Source organism: Zootoca vivipara, chromosome 7 (assembly GCF_965207765.1).
Source record: "Zootoca vivipara chromosome 7, rZooViv2.hap1.1, whole genome shotgun sequence".
NCBI lineage: Eukaryota > Metazoa > Chordata > Lepidosauria > Squamata > Lacertidae > Zootoca > Zootoca vivipara.
Window position 1 is genome coordinate 12,867,949 of NC_142590.1, and position 17,399 is coordinate 12,885,347.

The 17,399-nt window shown below is 43.1% G+C and overlaps 1 protein-coding gene across 1 annotated transcript; it reads left to right on the forward strand.

Moving 5' to 3' along the window:
- The first annotated feature begins 1,380 nt into the window (after positions 1 to 1,380).
- Positions 1,381 to 17,234, forward strand: RGS18 (regulator of G protein signaling 18). Its single transcript, XM_035123851.3, has 5 exons — positions 1,381 to 1,729; positions 4,790 to 4,891; positions 8,028 to 8,089; positions 12,059 to 12,225; positions 16,095 to 17,234. Exons 1-5 carry the CDS (start codon positions 1,554 to 1,556, stop codon positions 16,350 to 16,352), a joined length of 765 nt encoding a protein of 254 aa, XP_034979742.3. The 5' UTR covers positions 1,381 to 1,553; the 3' UTR covers positions 16,353 to 17,234.
- Positions 17,235 to 17,399: the final 165 nt, after the last annotated feature.

The following is a 17,399-nucleotide window of genomic DNA, read 5'->3' on the forward strand; positions in this document are numbered from 1 at the left end:
CTGTTTGTGTGGCCTTTTTCTGGTAAGAGCTTTTACCCAGGGCAGCCTCGTTGCCCAACATGGCCACCAGTTCCCTTTTCATCTTCACCAAAGTTACATCGTTGACACACTGGCGGTGAATATTCACGCCTTAGCGACTGTCTTCCTCCTCTTCTTTCTCTTAGTCTTTGCCTCACATGTCCCTCATCAACTGAAAGTAACCAGGACCTTCACTAACCAGAACCTGCAACCTGGTCCAGGCAACAGCCATAAATATTAAAAAGCTACCCTCCCCCCTTCCTTTTAAGAGCCTGTCACCAAGCAATTACTACAAAGCAGTTGCATAAGGTCTCCATCTCTGTTTGTTGCCCTCTGACATCCAATAGGTCACACAAACCTTATCCAAAGCATAAACGGACAGACTCAACATTTCTCCACACCATCTTCATTGTTTTGGAGGAAGGTAGAAAGGTCTCCCTCAGGAGGTTGTGGACTCTCTCCTTCCATGGAGGATTTTAAGCAGAGGTTGGGTGGTCACCTGTCATGGATGCTTTAGCTGAGATTCCTACATTGCAGGGGGTTGGACTAAATAACCCTTGGGGTCCCTTCCAATTCTATGATTCTATGAAGGTAATAATAATAATAATAATAATAATAATAATAATAATAATAAAATTTTATTTATAGCCCACCCTCCCCAGTCAAAAACCGGGCTCAGGGCGGCTCACACCAACAAAACCACAATAAAACATAAAAACAATTAATTAAAATACAGATTAAAATACTGTATTAAAATTTAAAATGCATTCTCATTTCAAGTAGTCCATAAATCCAGGTCATGAGGGAGGAAAGCACAGGGGTCAGGCTAAGTCCAACCCAAAGGCCAGGCGGAACAGCTCTGTCTTGCAGGCCCTGTGGAAAGATGACAAATCCCGCAGGGCCCTGGTCTCCTGGGAAAGAGCGTTCCACCAAGTTGGGGCCAATACTGAAAAGGCCCTGGCTCTAGTAGAGGCCAATCTAGCCACCTTATGGCTCGGGATCTCCAAAGTATTGTTGTTTGTGGACCTTAAGGTCCTCCGCGGGGCATACCAGGAGAGGCGGTATCAAACATGAATGGTTTGGAAGCATATGATGCTAGAGCACTGCTGTGACTCTCGTTACTGGTGACAACCCACATAAGGCACTATGAATTTTGTAAATGAAGAATGGCACACAAATAACTTGGAAATACATTTCTCTCTCTCTCGTCAACCTCCTTGACTCTTTGTTTGGTTTCAATACACATTACGCCAAATGTGTCTGACAGTCGATCATGTTCCACATACACTAACCGCAAGCTACATCCGAGGCAAAGCCTTTGTTTATCTTTATGACTTGCAAAATGTTGGCCCAAAAGAAACTGCAGCTGAAGAAGAGAGCACTGAAAGATCTGATGTACTCGATGTTCGAGCTAGGCCGATTGGGGGGGGGGGAGCTTCCTCCCACGAACTCTACGGGCCTTTAACCAATACCAAATCAAGACTGAGACCGCATGAGAAACTGCATATAGGAAACCAACACTGAGGAGGTGTCACATGAAAACTGAAAAGGAGAAGAGTGAAGTATATATTCAGAGGGAGCTGGCAAGAGAAAAAATGGAGAGTCCATTGCTTTTATCCCCTCAGCTAAATCCTACTTCCAGAGTGAAATCGCTGTATAAAGTAATGAAATCCATGCATAAAGAGGGGTCAAAGCCAAACACAAAAAGCAGGTAAGAGGCTGTCATGTTTGCCTTTGTAGGATGAATGTTTTTTTGTCTGCACAAGGGAGTGGTTGGTGATTGCCTTCTGTTGCAAGTCATAGACAACAGCCCTCTAGGGAGGGGAGGGGAAATATTCCAATATTCTCCTGCATGCAGCTGTAGCTCCAAGGAAAGGGGGGCATGACCTTGATTCTCCGGTACAAGCTTTACTCAACTACTCTGAACATTCCCAAAGCTCTGCAAATGTGCAACAGCAAAAACGGCAGTCTCCGCTAGTATCTGAAAGGTTAGCAGATGCATTGCAACATAAACTTCTATTGACTGGAGCCCACAGTGTCAGGAGAACAGTGCAGTCTGGAAACCTTATGTGCTGCTCTACTTTTTTTTTTTTTAAGGGAGCCATGAGGTTGGTAGTTCACAGTTGGGTAGACTTGCATGACACTGAAATCAGTAGAGTTTAACCAGCCAAATCTGGGCAGTGACAGATTCAAGGACAGTGACAGGGTGGCAGCCACCACCCCCTCTCTCGTTATCTGGATTAGGCCCAGAGGAAGAGGACAGGTGAAGCCGTAGTGGTGGCAATGGAGAAGAAGAGGAGGACTCACATAGGAAAAGGAACCACAAAAGGCATGGTGCACAAGCCCTTCAACACCTCCAAAAATAATACCCTGAATTATAAAGCAAGACTTACACTGCCAATAGGGTGAAAAACACTCCCTTGCCAAGTTTCAAGTGCTGACGTATCAATTTACTAACAAATACCTAAACTCTTTTGTTTTAATGGTCAGCCATACAGCATTCCGGGGGGTGGGTAGATATATTGTTTCTGTTTACTTTAAAAAGCTAGTTCTCAGGTTATAGGGAATTTGGGTTGTTGCTTTCCTTTTGCCATAGTTTGATTCATATACTTCTTAATTACAACGATTTTTAACTGGTGTACATATAATTTGCTGCTGCTATTATGTTATGTTACTTATTATTTGCCAACCGAGGTAAAAACAATGCACGACAACTGGACATTTTCCAAGCATGCAAGGCTTCCTAAGAGTATGGCGAGGTCTTAGTTCCAACTTTCCAGGGTCATTTTTAGTGGCGTTTGTAAATTAGGAACTGTCAGGGTGAGAATTATGTACAGAGACTTAATTGCATTACATTGATTGTTTTCAAATAATAAACCTGGTAATTAAAACAGGCCTCTGCTAATGTCTCAGCTGAGGCTGGAACTAGATGTTCTGGCTGTTGTCGAAAACTCCAGCCCCACAAATCTCTCTTATCCTAATAACATCTGATATGATGCTATTACACTCTGAGTTTCCTCACCTCAACAAATGGCAATCGATGAATTGGAGTGGGACAGGGGAGCTCAAAGTGTGATCACACTGCATAACAGATTTATTTTTCTTAGTAGGGATGAATGAGAATTTTGTTCTGTCCACATTTTTAAGTGAACTGACCTAATTTGCACCTCCCAAACTAATGCATGAACTGGAGTGTTAATTATCCTTTGGATTTTGCGCATTTCTGAATTTTGCAATAGAGTTGCAAAGACATTGCAAAGACATTGTGCAGAACATTGTAGCGCAATTCATTAAAATGCATATTTTAAGATGCAATATGCTTAGGAATGCATACACTGAGATAAAATATTATAGGGTGACATCCAATGCTTGACAGACTCAGAGGAGACCCATTGAATTCATTGGACTAAAGTCTCTTGATTTCAGTGGCTCTACCTGACGATTTAATTGGATTTCACTCATATTTAAATACCTAAATTGTAAAAAAATATTATTAGATTCAAAAATTACCAAATCACACATTAGTGAAAGAGGAGAGCGCAAAATTTGGTCTGAAGCTCAACATCAAAAAAACCAAGATCATGGCCACTGGTCCCATCACCTCCTGGCAAATAGAAGGGGAAGAAATGGAGGCAGTGAGAGATTTTACTTTCTTGGGCTCCTTGATCACTGCAGATGGTGACAGCAGTCACGAAATTAAAAGACGCCTGCTTCTTGGGAGAAAAGCGATGACAAACCTAGACAGCATCTTAAAAAGCAGAGACATCACCTTGCCTACAAAGGTCCGTATAGTTAAAGCTATGGTTTTCCCAGTAGTGATGTATGGAAGTGAGAGCTGGACCATAAAGAAGGCTGATCGCTGAAGAATTGATGCTTTTGGATTGTGGTGCTGGAGGAGACTCTTGAGAGTCCCGTGGACTGCCAGAAGATCAAACCTATCCATTCTGAAGGAAATCAGCCCTGAGTGCTCATTGGAAGGACAGATCATGAAGCTGAGGCTCCAGTACTTTGGCCACCTCATCATAGCTGCCAAGTTTTCCCTTTTCTCGCGAGGAAGCCTATTCAGCATAAGGGAAAATCCCTTAAAAAGGGGGATAACTTGGCAGCTATGCACCTCATGAGAAGAGAAGACTCCCTGGAAAAGACCCTGATGTTGGGAAAGATTGAGGGCACTAGGAGAAGGGGACGACAGAGGATGAGATGGTTGGACAGTGTTCTCGAAGCTACCAACATGAATTTGACCAAACTGCGGGAGGCAGTGGAAGACAGGAGTGCCTGGCGTGCTATGGTCCATGGGGTCACGAAGAGTCGGAAACGACTAAACAACAACAACAACAACAACAACAACAATATGCAGATGTCTGCTGTAGTTCTCACCTAATTTGTAGTTAAGTTTTAATGCTGCAATTTGTGCTACATTTTCCTGTTTTAGTAGGGTTTTTTAATAGCACCAGAAGACCTTGACTCTCTCTCTTTGCTCACTACGATTAAATCCACATGCCTTCCCCACCTACAAGCTAAATCTGAGTGTTAAGATGAAAAGACTTTCATTTACCCTTTGCAGGTGATTCAACATGTAAATGTATGCAAAGGTGTAAGTGAGAAATTTGTTATTCTCTATAGCAAACGTGGGAGAAATAACATCAACATTAGAGCATTAGCATGTGAGAGGGAAATGATCAGCTTTTCAGAAATGTTGTGCGTTAGCAAAGGGGAAGCCTTTGAAGATCTCTTGGAGTAGTGATATGTAGTGGCTCAAATTCTCTCATAGGGATCAGGAAAAGAGGAACCGATTGAGTCTCCTGCTGCAGAAGTCTGAATTACACCCAGATGCCCAACTTCACAAATTTGAGAAATTTGCAATGGCTTCAAGGTGAGTTTTTTTTGGGGGGGGGTGTAATCCCAGGGAGTAGCCATGTCCAATTCCAGAATCTCTCCAGCATGAGACCTGTGCCTTTTATCTATATATGTTAACATTCTTCACCTCTCCAAGTTATCAGGTGCTTAATGGAGTCAGTTTCCTTGTGAGCAAAGATTACGAGAACTGTGTGGTAATTTTGGAACAACTGCTTATTTGCAAGAGTCCAGGTTGAGCAGTTAATAATAATAATAATAATAATAATAATAATAATAATAATAATAATAATTTATTTATACCCCGCCCATCTGGCTGGGTTTCCCCAGCCACTCTGGGCGGCTTCCAACATAAAAATGAAATAAAATAATCTATTAAACATTAAAAGTCTCCCTAAACAGGGCTGCCTTCAGATGTCTTCTAAAAATCTGGTAGCTGTTTTCCTCTTTGACATCTGATGGGAGGGCCTTCCACAAGGCGGGCGCCACCACCGAGAATTGAGAATTGAGAGTTGAGGACATGTATAAACAAGCTGATTAATCCTCGGCAAGCTTCAGTTCCCCAAAAGTAGTAGCAAGCGGGCACTATAATTCAAACTGTTTCTCCTTTTCTGTTTTGGACACTTTCAAAATTGCCTTGCTACCTCGCCTGGGATCAACTTCCTGTTAAGCCAAGGAGCGTGTGACCTTCTAAACTGGCCTCGATTGGCCTAGTTAATGTTGCAGCTGGACATAGAGCTCAGCCAAAATGGGGACTGCTTTTAGAGTTCACCAAGCTGAAGAAAGCTCCCAACTCAGCCTGCTGTGTGAAGAGATTCAAAGATGTGTGGAAGTATGAATACACTCAGAATGAGGGCCATATGATGTAGAAAGTGTAACCTCAGCAATGTCCAGTCTGATGCCATCACTTCTGTTAGGAAGGAAGGATGACAGGAAGCAGGGGGGGGGAGGGGGCAGAAGCTGCAGCCAGTTGGGGTGCAGTCAATAATGAAACAATATGAACGCAAGGTTGAGGTTTTGTTTATATGCTAATTGGTGGGTGTGGATATTGCTTTGTTTATTATGTGAGTGTTGCTATTTCTTTTGTGATGCTGACATACAAAGCATTTTGTATTCATAATTTTGAAGGGAAATCTCGCCAATCCACTTTGAATTCTTTAATTGCAATGGTTCAGCAGCCAGCATTATTATTATTATTATTATTATTATTATTATTATTATCATTATCATTATCATTATTATTATTATTAGTTTTTATTAAAGATTTTCCTGGGTTACAAAAGTACATACATGGTCTGATTTTTTCAGATTGTAAAGTCCTTTCTACCGATCAGTTATATTCAATGTGAAACTTCAATGCCGTATAAGGTTGGGAGAAAAGAAAGGTGGGGTTTTGTTTGCTAATATTTATACAGCTGTTGTGTTTTGTTTTTGTTTTGTTATGTGATACAAAATATCAATGGAATATAAGATCTCTCCCCCCCCCCCCGGTCATGGTGTTATGTATGTGTATATACATTTCTATGTTGTAAGTCAGTTAGAAACTTTCAGGTTACAAATGACTAATAAGTTTAATAAATAAATAAGAACATACAACAGCTATATATTTCCAATAAACAGAGATTTTCTGTGAGTTTCACCTCCTGACTGTACTAAAATCACATGGTTGTCTGAGCCTCTTAATAACTCACCTATCCCCTCCTGATCTCTCTCATTCTCTTTCTCTCATTTTTCCTTGTTTTGCTGTCATTGCATTTGCCTGCCTGCCCTGCTTCCCCCCTCTCTCTGTTGTCTAACGCTCCCCAAGCTACCTAAAATTTATATTGTAACCTCCTTGGAAACTGCAGCCTTTCTTTCAGCTTACACTACTATATGAAGCGCTGTGTAATAATTTGCCTTAATCATAAGTCCTACAGCAGCCCTAAAGGGCAGCCAAGCAAATATTACGAAAGGTCATTCCCCAAACCTTTTCGCCGGGAGAACGAATGAGATCTCTTCTTACCTTTCTGCGAACAACAGAACCAGAGATCAATAAACAAAATTCACAGTCTGCCATATTTGATTTTTTTAAATAAATAAATAATACACTGTTCTTACCCGTTCCCTTCCCCCAGAATAAAATAAAATAAAATCTGGTGCTTCAGAAATAGCATGACATTTGAAAAATGTTATTTTGCTGTTAAGAAAACGACAGGCTTCGTGTGTTGAAATTGTTACGGGGCCACTGCCTCTGTATCTTTGTTCCCGTATACCATAGAGCTTCCTGTAAACTGTTAAAAATAGCCTGTGGTCACAGATTCTTAGACAGGCTGCATTTGAAACCCCATCTCTGTGAAAGCGGTTCATTTTAGCTTTTGTGCTTTTCTCCTCACCATTTCGAAAAGATAGCTGACCCCATTGTCTTATGATCTTTACCATAGAGAATGGTTGGGCTTTTTTTTATTTTTTAGTTAAAGACCAGGGACACAACAAAATAATATCTGTGGGAAAGTACCATACTTTTCTGTCTATAAGATGCCCCCATGGATAAGATTTTGGGGGGCTGAAATTTCAGATAATGGGGGGAGATAGCAAAAGGCTGTTGAGCTTTTTTAGGGGGCAATGCTGAGTATCGCTCACCTGCATGCGTCGCAAAATCCGCCTCCCATCTGTCCCCTTGCCGGCAGAAGCTGCCAATTGCCTGCCCAACTGCTGCAGCGTCAGCCAATCGACACCACCTATTGATGCAGCAACCAATAACACGCACAATAGCCGCTGAGAACCGTGGCAGCAGCCAATCAAATGTCCACCCTATTCACTACCCATGTATAGGATGACCTCCGCTTTTTAGCATGATTTTTAAAGGGAAAAAACCTAGTGTTATACACGGGAAAGTATGGTACCCCCCCAACCCCCCAAAAAACTTTGAAGATGCGAGGGGGGGGATCTGCTCAATTCAATAGTGGGAGGAATGTCAGCAAAATTAGAGAAATGTTTTTTGAAGGCTTGGGGGAAAGAGCTCCCCTTTGCAAAGTAATCTGATTCAACGCTGTGTAAAATATGGCAAACTGACAGCAATAGGAGATAATGTGTGTTAGAGGGAAGCCTACAAATTACTCAAAATGCATAACTATTTTTCCTTACCCCACTCTCTCTCTCTTTTTGGTCTCTCGCAGTGAATGCCCTGAAACTGTAAAGAAGTGGGGTGAATCTTTTGACGAACTGATTTCACAGAAAGGTTTGTGTTAGGGTTTTCAGCTGGAATTACGGTATGCTGTATAAAAGGCCCCCCTCCACACACACTTTCTTTCATTTTGAAAGTAGACTCAAAACTATATTTCATGCTGAAATGTCTCGTTTGTGATTATTCTTCTGTGGTGGAGGACTAGCCATGTGTAAACAGAGGAAGTCTATTAAGTCCGACTTCCAACAACAAATGGATTCCTGTGGAGTGTGGCCTTGAATTTTGATCAGAAAACAGACCTGAGAAAACTTAGAAGCGGCTGAGCTTCTCCAGAGGAGACAAATATTCAGCGGGCCATTACTGATGTGAGGAACCCTCGTAGACAGTTGAGGGTTAAGTGACTTGTACATTATATATTTATAGAGAATTGCAAATCGTTATATGTTGGAGGTAGAGATAATATCCATGGGAAAGTACCATACTTTTCCGTCTATAAGATGTCCCCATGGATAAAGGTAAAGGGACCCCTGACCATTAGGTCCAATCGTGACCGACACTGGGGTTGCGGTACTCATCTCGCATTATTGGCTGAGGGAGCCGGCGTATAGCTTCCAGGTCATGTGGCCAGCATGACAAAGCCACTTCTGGTGAACCAGAGCAGCACATGGAAATGCCGTTTACCTTCCTGCTGTAGCGGTTCCTATTTATCTATTTGCATTTTTGATGTGCTTTCGAACTGCTAGGTTGGCAGGAGCTGGGACCGAGCAACGGGAGCTCACCCCGTCACAGGGATTCGAACCGCTGACCTTCTGATCAGCAAGCCCTAGGCTCAGTGGTTTAACCCACAGCGCCACCTGATAAGACGCCCCCTATTTTGGGGGACTGAAATTTCAGAAAATGGGGGGAGATGGCATATCAAAAAGACTCTTCAAATGTCACACACCATTAGGAGGTACAGTAAGGAAAAGGCTTACTCATTGTAAGATTAAAAGCCCAGTACATTGTGATCTATGGTAGTTTTGCATTTGCACATGGATTTGCACAGAGTAGACCACTGAAATCCATGGGCATGACCAACTTAAATTCATTGTTTTCAATGGGTCCACTCATGCTGCCCCAAAACTTATTTGCTGGTCTTAGGAACCTCGTAAAATGTAACATTTAAAAGTAGGGATGCAAATCAGCTTAGCACAATCTGTTTATCAACTGATGCTGAATTTGATTGATCAGACAACTGATACCTATTGTTTTGCATGTACAAAGTTGGACAAGAGTCAGCATGTAAATTTCAATATTGGTCACCTCTACACCACACATTTAAAGCACAATGCTGTCACTTTAACAGTCATGGCTTCCGACTAAGAATCCCAGGGACTGCCATTGGTTAAGGGTGCTGAGAGTTCTTTGTTGTTGTTTAGTTGTTTAGTCGTGTCCGACTCTTCGTGACCCCATGGACCATAGTACGCCAGGCACTCCTGTCTTGCACTGCCTCCCGCTGTTTGGTCAAACTCATGTTCGTAGCTTCGAGAACACTGTCCAACCATCTCATCCTCTGTCGTCCCCTTCTCCTAGTGCCCTCAATCTTTCCTAACATCAGGGTCTTTTCCAGGGAGTCTTCTCTTCTCATGAGGTGGCCAAAGTATTGGAGCCTCAGCTTCACGATCTGTCCTTCCAGTGAGCACTCAGGGCTGATTTCCTTCAGAATGGATAGGTTTGATCTTCTTGCAGTCCCCATCCCTGAGTTTCCTGGGAATAGGGTTTGATTGTCAAATGATTCTAGCTTTGTAAGGGGAATAGCAATCTCCTTGCCACTCTAAGCATCCTTAACAAACTACAGTTCCCAGGGATCTTTGGCGGAACCCATGACTGTTAAGGTGGTACAGTATTGCAGTACTTATAGGTATGGTGCAGATATGGCCATGCAGGAAGGTGTCAATATCCCTATAATAGAATCAATATACAGTGGAACCTCAGGTTGCGGACGTAATCCATGACGGAGGCACATCCGCAACCCACAGTGTTCGTAACCTGCAGCGCTGCGTCTGCGCATGCCTGTGATGCAATTTGGTGCTTCTGTGCATGCGAAAGCAGTGAAAACCCGGAAGTAACCCTTTCTGGTACTTCCGGGTTTCCTGCGGTCTGTAACCTGAAAACGCGTAACCTGAAGCGTCTGTAACCCAAGGTACCACTGTAATTTCACTGAGCATTTGGCAAGATGGGGAAAGAAAGGGGAGGTGTCTTCCACACATGTCACCCTATAACATTTTTGTCACATTGAACATAGAAAAGGGATGTGGGGTCTTCTATTTTCTAAACGTTTATTCCCATATGCCCATTTAAGCCTTATAATCTCTAGCGATTAGTCAAGTTTTTATTGAGGTTCTGAATATGTGTCTGTACTAAATCACAACAGACAATTGATTTTGTAACTGAACATTTTTCAAAAGAAAACAAAATTATAGAAAACCTAGTTATCAGGGGGATAACTAGCCTGGCCTTTGACGTCTCATGCTATGTGGAACGCCCTCCTAACAGATGTCAAGGAAATAAACAACTATCTGACTTTTAGAAGACATCTGAAAGCAGCCCTGTTTAGGGAAGTTTTTAATGTTTGATGTTTTATTGTGTTTTTAATATCCTGTTGAAAGCCACCCAGAGTGGCTGCGGAGGCCCGGCCAGATGGGTGAGGTATAAGTAATATATTATTATTATTATTATTATTATTATTCTGAAATGGGTGTTTCTGTTTAAACTGCCATTGAAGAAATGCAATTATGTTTTATTACTTAATATGTCTTGCTTTGAATGATTATCTCTTTTGCATGTTTAGACCTTTAAGCCTCCCCCTTAAATAAATTCAGACAAGACTCAAATTTTGGTTTGGTTTTTGGCAGAATTTAGGCCACAACTTTATTGATTACAGAAAGTGAGTGGTTGCATAGGCTCTGGTTCAACTAACTCCCTGCACCCTTGCAGGTAGCGCTGACCCAGGGCAACCAGCATAGGTCAGCCAAGGGTGAACACTTGGATAGGCGGAAAGCCGAGAACAGGCTAGGTCCACCACCCAGATGTCCCCCTGGACTCAGGAATGGGCACAACCCCCTCACAAGGGTTGACCAATACATTTGAGTCACTGGATTCCTTTAACAGAATACTCTTCACATAGGGATGGTGAGAGCGTTCCCCCATCCTTATCACCTGAACCAGTGCCTATCCGCAAACTTACAAGTTGTGACAATTTGCTACATGGCAGGCGAACCCCAAATGGCACTAGCCAATCAGCCAAGTGGGGAAAATTCCTGCTGTGCCCCTGTCCCAATGACAGACGACACACGACGGCATAGCAATGTCAAGTGCACAAGCCCTAAAAGTAGGGCAAGGTGGGTGGGTGTTCCGATGCACACACCGAAAGAGGAAGCTCTGGGTCAAGTGCATAGGTATTTATAGGTCCCTTGATCCATTTGACCCAGGTGGCGAAGGGACCCAGGTGGCGAAGGTGGGACCCAGGTGGCGCTGTGGGTTAAACCACAGAGTCTAGGGTTTGCTAATCAGAAGGCCAGCAGTTCAAATCCCTGCAACGGGGTGAGCTCCCGTTGCTCGGTCCCAGCTCCTGCCAGTTCAAAAGCACATCAAAGTGCAAGTAGATAAATAGGGACCGCTCCGGCGGGAAGGTAAACGACGTTTCCGTGCACTGCTCTGGTTCGCCAGAAGCAGCTTTGTCATGCTGGCCACATGACCCTGAAGCTGTCTGCGGACAAGCGGCGGCTCCCTCGGCCTATAGAGCAAGATGAGCGCCGCAACCCCAGAGTCGGACACGACTGGACCTGATGGTCAGGGGCCCCTTTACCTTTACCTTGATCCATTTAGCCTGTGTCCCATTGGCCTGATTGAACCCTGGATCAAGGGACCTACCAATTGGGTGTTGTGGCTATCCAATCATACCCACCCACAACACAGGGTTTGGTTGCCAGGTCTCACCGCAACACATGCCCTCTTTAAGGGAGGACCTGATTTCTTTCGTAGGTGGATTAGATGCATTCACAAGGTTCCTGAAAAGTGAGTTTAGTGAAGAGAACATTGAATTTTGGATGGCATGTGAAGATTACAAGAAGAACACGGAAGCGTCCCAACTCTCACTCAAAGCAAAGACCATTTATGAGACCTTCATAGAAAAAGAAGCTCCGAAAGAGGTATAGTGAAAACGATCCTTTTGACGCAATCTGACTTGCATAAGTTAAAAAATATTCAGGCAGCAAGTGGGAGGAAAAACCTCTGACAGTAAGAGAAAACAATAGCAGGCAAGATGGACAAATAAACTGACCTAGATGAAACCCCAAACCAACTTGTTAGGGTGTAAGCCCCATTGAACACAGTGGGACCTAAATCTGAGTAAAAATGCATGGCCTTGCACAGCGCTTAACCTTCTCTGAGTCTGCACGACGGCCACAGTTTGAAAACATGTCAGGAAAATTATAGCACATGCGATCACAACAGCATCAATGGAAAGTACAAATATTCTCTATGTGCCCATATGCATCTGCCTATATTTGATGCTAGTACATTAGAATTATTTTTCGTCAGTCTGCTAAACTCATAATTATAGATGCAATTAGTATTACATACAAACCATTCCTATTACGTTGCCAAGATTTCAAATTATAAACCAAACGAATAAAACAAATCACCAGTTTAAACACAGCATTGAAGTAATAATCATAATGCTATAAGCATCTAAAAATTGATTACAGATTTATTAAAAAGATGGTACTAATGATGGTGTATTAGTGACACATCACATGTAAACAAATATACACACACTTGATGTTTCAGTCCAGGTTCTTAATTGTATCTTACTAGCAAAATGCCCGTCATGTCAAGTAGGGAAGACCTGCATATTGTTGTTGTTGTTTAGTCGTTTAGTCGTGTCCGACTCTTCGTGACCCCATGGACCATAGCACTCCAGGCACTCCTGTCCTCCACTGCCTCCCGCAGTTTGGTCAAACACATGTTCGTAACTTCGAGAACACTGTCCAACCATCTCGTCCTCTGCCATCCTCTTCTCCTAGTGCCCTCAATCTTTCCCAGCATCAGGGAAAGATTCTCATGAGGTGGCCAAAGTATTGGAGCCTCAGCTTCAGGTTCTGTCCTTCCAGTGAGCACTCAGGGCTGATTTCCTTCAGAATGGATAGGTTTGATCTTCTTGCAGTCCATGGGACTCTCAAGAGTCTCCTCCAGTACCATAATTCAAAAGCATCAATTCTTCGGGGATCAGCCTTCTATATAGTCCAGCTCTCACTTCCATACATCACCACTGGGAAAACCATAGCTTTAACTATACGGACCTTTGTCAGCAAGGTGATGCCTCTGCTTTTTAAGATGCTGTCTAGGTTTTTCATTGGTTTTCTCCCAAGAAGCAGGCGTCTTTTAATTTCGTGACTGCTGTCACCATCTGCAGTGATCAAGGAGCCCAAGAAAGTAAAATCTCTCACTGCCTCCATTTCTTCCCCTTCTATTTGCCAGGAGGTGATGGGACCAGTGGCCATGATCTTGGTTTTTTTGATGTTGAGCTTCAGACCATATTTTGCACTCTCCTCTTTCACCCTCATTAAAAGGTTCTTTAATTCTTCCTCACTTTCTGCCATCAAGGTTGTGTCATCTGCATACCTGAGGTTGTTGATATTTCTTCCGGCAATCTTAATTCCGGCTTGGGATTCATCTAAACAGGGAGACAATATACAACCTTGTAATACTCCTTTCCCAGTTTTGAACCAATCAGTTGTTCCATATCCAGTTCTAACTGTAGCTTCTTGTATTAGCATATCTTATTATAGGAGACAGCCTCCATCCCTATGTACAGTACTGCCATGACTTGTACAATCAAGCAGCGAGTCTCTTTGCCCCAATTGGATTGGGAAAAAGAGTTCTTCAACCCCATTGACACCTTCTTCTCATGAAGACTCACCGGTCATCTTCCAGAAGTAATATGACATCTTGTTCCCAATGTGCTTTTGACAGTCCAAGGTAGAATGAAATAATTTACACATTCCCCCCCCCCGTTCAAACTCAAAAGTTTTTTGTTAGAAGTCCAATAAAACTTGGACAAATATATTGCACTGAGACATATTGCAATCCTCCCCCAACTCATGTGGTCTGTGTCGCTAAAGGACAAACCACACCGCCTGTTGGGTACACTGTTAAGTTATCATCCCAAGCCCAATGAAACATTATCCCCACATGTAGCAGTATATTTTGCTTATTACTGAAATCCACTTTAGGCTCTTTGGCTGGGAAACAGCATATCGATAACAGGAGAAAATACCTTTTTCCTGGTAGGAGTCAATGCCAGTCATTCAGTTTCTGTGGCAGAAAATAAAAAGAGTGCCCCTGCCGTTGTGCATCCCAGTGTGAGACAGACTGTGCTTCCTTTTAACTGCACCTCAAATTTCTAGCCTCATGCAGTTCATGGGAGCCAGTGTCCCTTCCCCTAACTTTATAGCCCAAATTCATGGAGGAAAAAGATATCAGTGGTGACTAGTCATATATGTCACATCCAGCTCCAAAGGTAGTATAATTATTGCATAGATGTTAGGGGGTGTGTCTTCCACCCCTCCCAATTAACCTCCGTCTCCAGGGTTCAGTGGCAGGAGGGAGCACAGAGGAAGAATAATGAAAGCACCAGGGTCTGCCCACAGTGACATCACCAGGGGGCCACCCCTAGGTCTCAGGTTTGAGCCCTGAAATCTCAGGGTGTGGGGTGTTCCTGGCCTGAATAGCAGCTGCTGGGAAAACAACAATGGAGGAAGGCTACAACACACATGTCCTGCTTGTGGGGGTATCCTTTGGGCCACATGGGAAAGCAGGAAGCTGGACTAGATGGGCCTTTCATCTGTCACCCCCATGTTGATAGGGGTCATGTGACTGCCTAATATCCCATGCTCCTTATGATGTGTTTTTACCATGCTGTTGCAACGGGATCTAATTGGTTTTTAGATCACATCTCCCCCCCCCCCCAAGAATCCTGTGAATTGTTTGTTAAGGGTACTAAGAACTGAAACTCTTTGAGGCGTCTCCAAACACTCTAAGCACCCCTGCCAGACTACAGTTCCCAAAACTCTTTGGCAGTGGGACATGACTATTAAATTGAAAAATTAAACTATGGCTTAGAAGCTTACTGTTAAGGCTGAAACTCAGCAGAAACTGAGGTCCCCCCCCCCAGCAGTAGCCACACACAACTTTCCCCCAAATCTCACATAAATCAGATAGCTGACTTCCTCTATAGTGCAAAGGCACTTTGCCATTTAAAACAAAATTGCAAGTATTAGAATTTATCTTCTCAGCACACTTTAAAAGCCAGAGTGGATAAATAACTTCATGCAACAGTGCAGATATGGTGAATCCTCCTACATTATGGATAAAATGCCACAAAACCATGTGATGCACTTGTTAACAATATTTTTTCTTCCCTCCCCACTTCCATACAATCTCAAGGTCTTGAAGCAGAGCACCATATTTTCCCCTTAGTCGCCTAATGAACTTCATGGTCTAAAAGGGTCTAGGACAGGCATCCCCAAACTTCGGCCCTCCAGATGTTTTGGACTACAATTCCCATCTTCCCCGACCACTGGTCCTGTTAGCTTGGGATCATGGGAGTTGTAGGCCAAAACATCTGGAGGGCCGCAGTTTGGGGATGCCTGGTCTAGAACATGTATTGTGTATCCTTGATCCAAAAGAAACAATTTCACAAGCCTATATGTAGTCAAGCATCTATTGTAGGATCAGAGAACCTGTGGCCCTTCAAATGTTGTTAAACTCCCGTCAGCCCCAGCCAGCAAGGTCACAGATTATGGGAGTTGGAGTTCAACAACATTTGTTCCTTGGTCATGTGTGGAAAATCACATGTCAGCTTGTACATGATTCCTGTATCCACAGGACCTGAATGTGAACTTGTAGGGTAAGCCATGCACTCATTAAGAGAGAAGCGTCAGAAACACCATCAAGAATATTTGCTTTGCCATGTGAGGTGTTTTGTCCCCTTTCTTTCTTCTTTCTTTCTTTCTAGGTCAACCTTGACTTTAACACCAAAACATGTACCAGTCAGAGGATGAGTCACCCGACACTCAACACATTTGATGCTGCACAGACCAAAATCTATGCCCTGATGGAGCAAGACTGTTATCCACGCTTCCTGAGGTCCAACCTTTACTTAGATTTGCTCCACGGCAGACCTCACGGCTGTTCTGCTCTTAGAAGGAGATCACGCTCTTTTACCTTCAATGAGTTCAAAGATGCCCAGCCAGATTTTGCCATCTGGCTTTAAATAAATATTCTCCCTTGGACGTCCATCCGTTTGAGAACACCTTGGCAGGAGCAGCGGGGCATTGCCTTGAATGGCTTACATGAATGTAACTTCACCATTCCCATGGAATGGTGTCCAAGTTAACCTGCTGATGATCACATTGTGAAGTCTTCAGTGCTTAGCTTCAACCAGCGCATGAATGAGGAACAGCTTCATAACTGTCTTGGGTTCACTCTGCAGCAGTCAGATGCTACTAATACAGGGAGCACCATTTCATAATAAGGGCCTCATGATTTTAGAGCGCATGCACGCAGCATAATGGTTTAGATACAAATATGCATCTCACATGCAACAAGAGATGTCAAATTAAAGTAAGGAAATCTCTATTTCTTACAACGTAAACAGATTTTTGTAGGGGCAAAACAGACCTGCCCGAGAGGTGCCGGGTGGCCCTCATTTATTTGGAGAGGCACCAAATATTTTTGAGATGTGCTAGATGTAAAAATATTCACGCTCAACCTTGTTGTTGTTTTTAATGCAGAGAAGAGGATGTTTCAGCATAAGTGAAATGTTGCCATAGGACTAAATATTTACACAATTGCTTCTTGATACAGGATCATTTTGGGATGGTTCTGAATATGCAAAAAACAGAGAAAGGGGGAAGACTTTCTTTCCTGCTAAGGTTGAGGTAATCCAGATGTTTTTGTGTGAGACTGCAGCTTGACTCGGAGGAAGAGACTGAGTTCAGGCTTTGCAAGCATCTTAAGATGCTGGCTGTATTGCTGGAAATCTGATGTGAGAACAGTTGACTTTTACTGTCTGTTGGAGTGTTTAAGCTACATGTCCACCTACACTCAACTTGTATATTTGTAAATAAATGCAGTCTTTCCAAGCACCAATAAACCTCTAGAGACTCCTTCAAAAGGGAACCAAATCTAGGTAATCAATGTACCCCTAGAATTCCTCAATGTCCAAAGATGTGTGATGGGTACAAGACAGAAGCTACAACCACGATGACCCTGTGTCTATAAGCAGCTGTCTTTGAGATCCTTTCTTCCACACAACTGA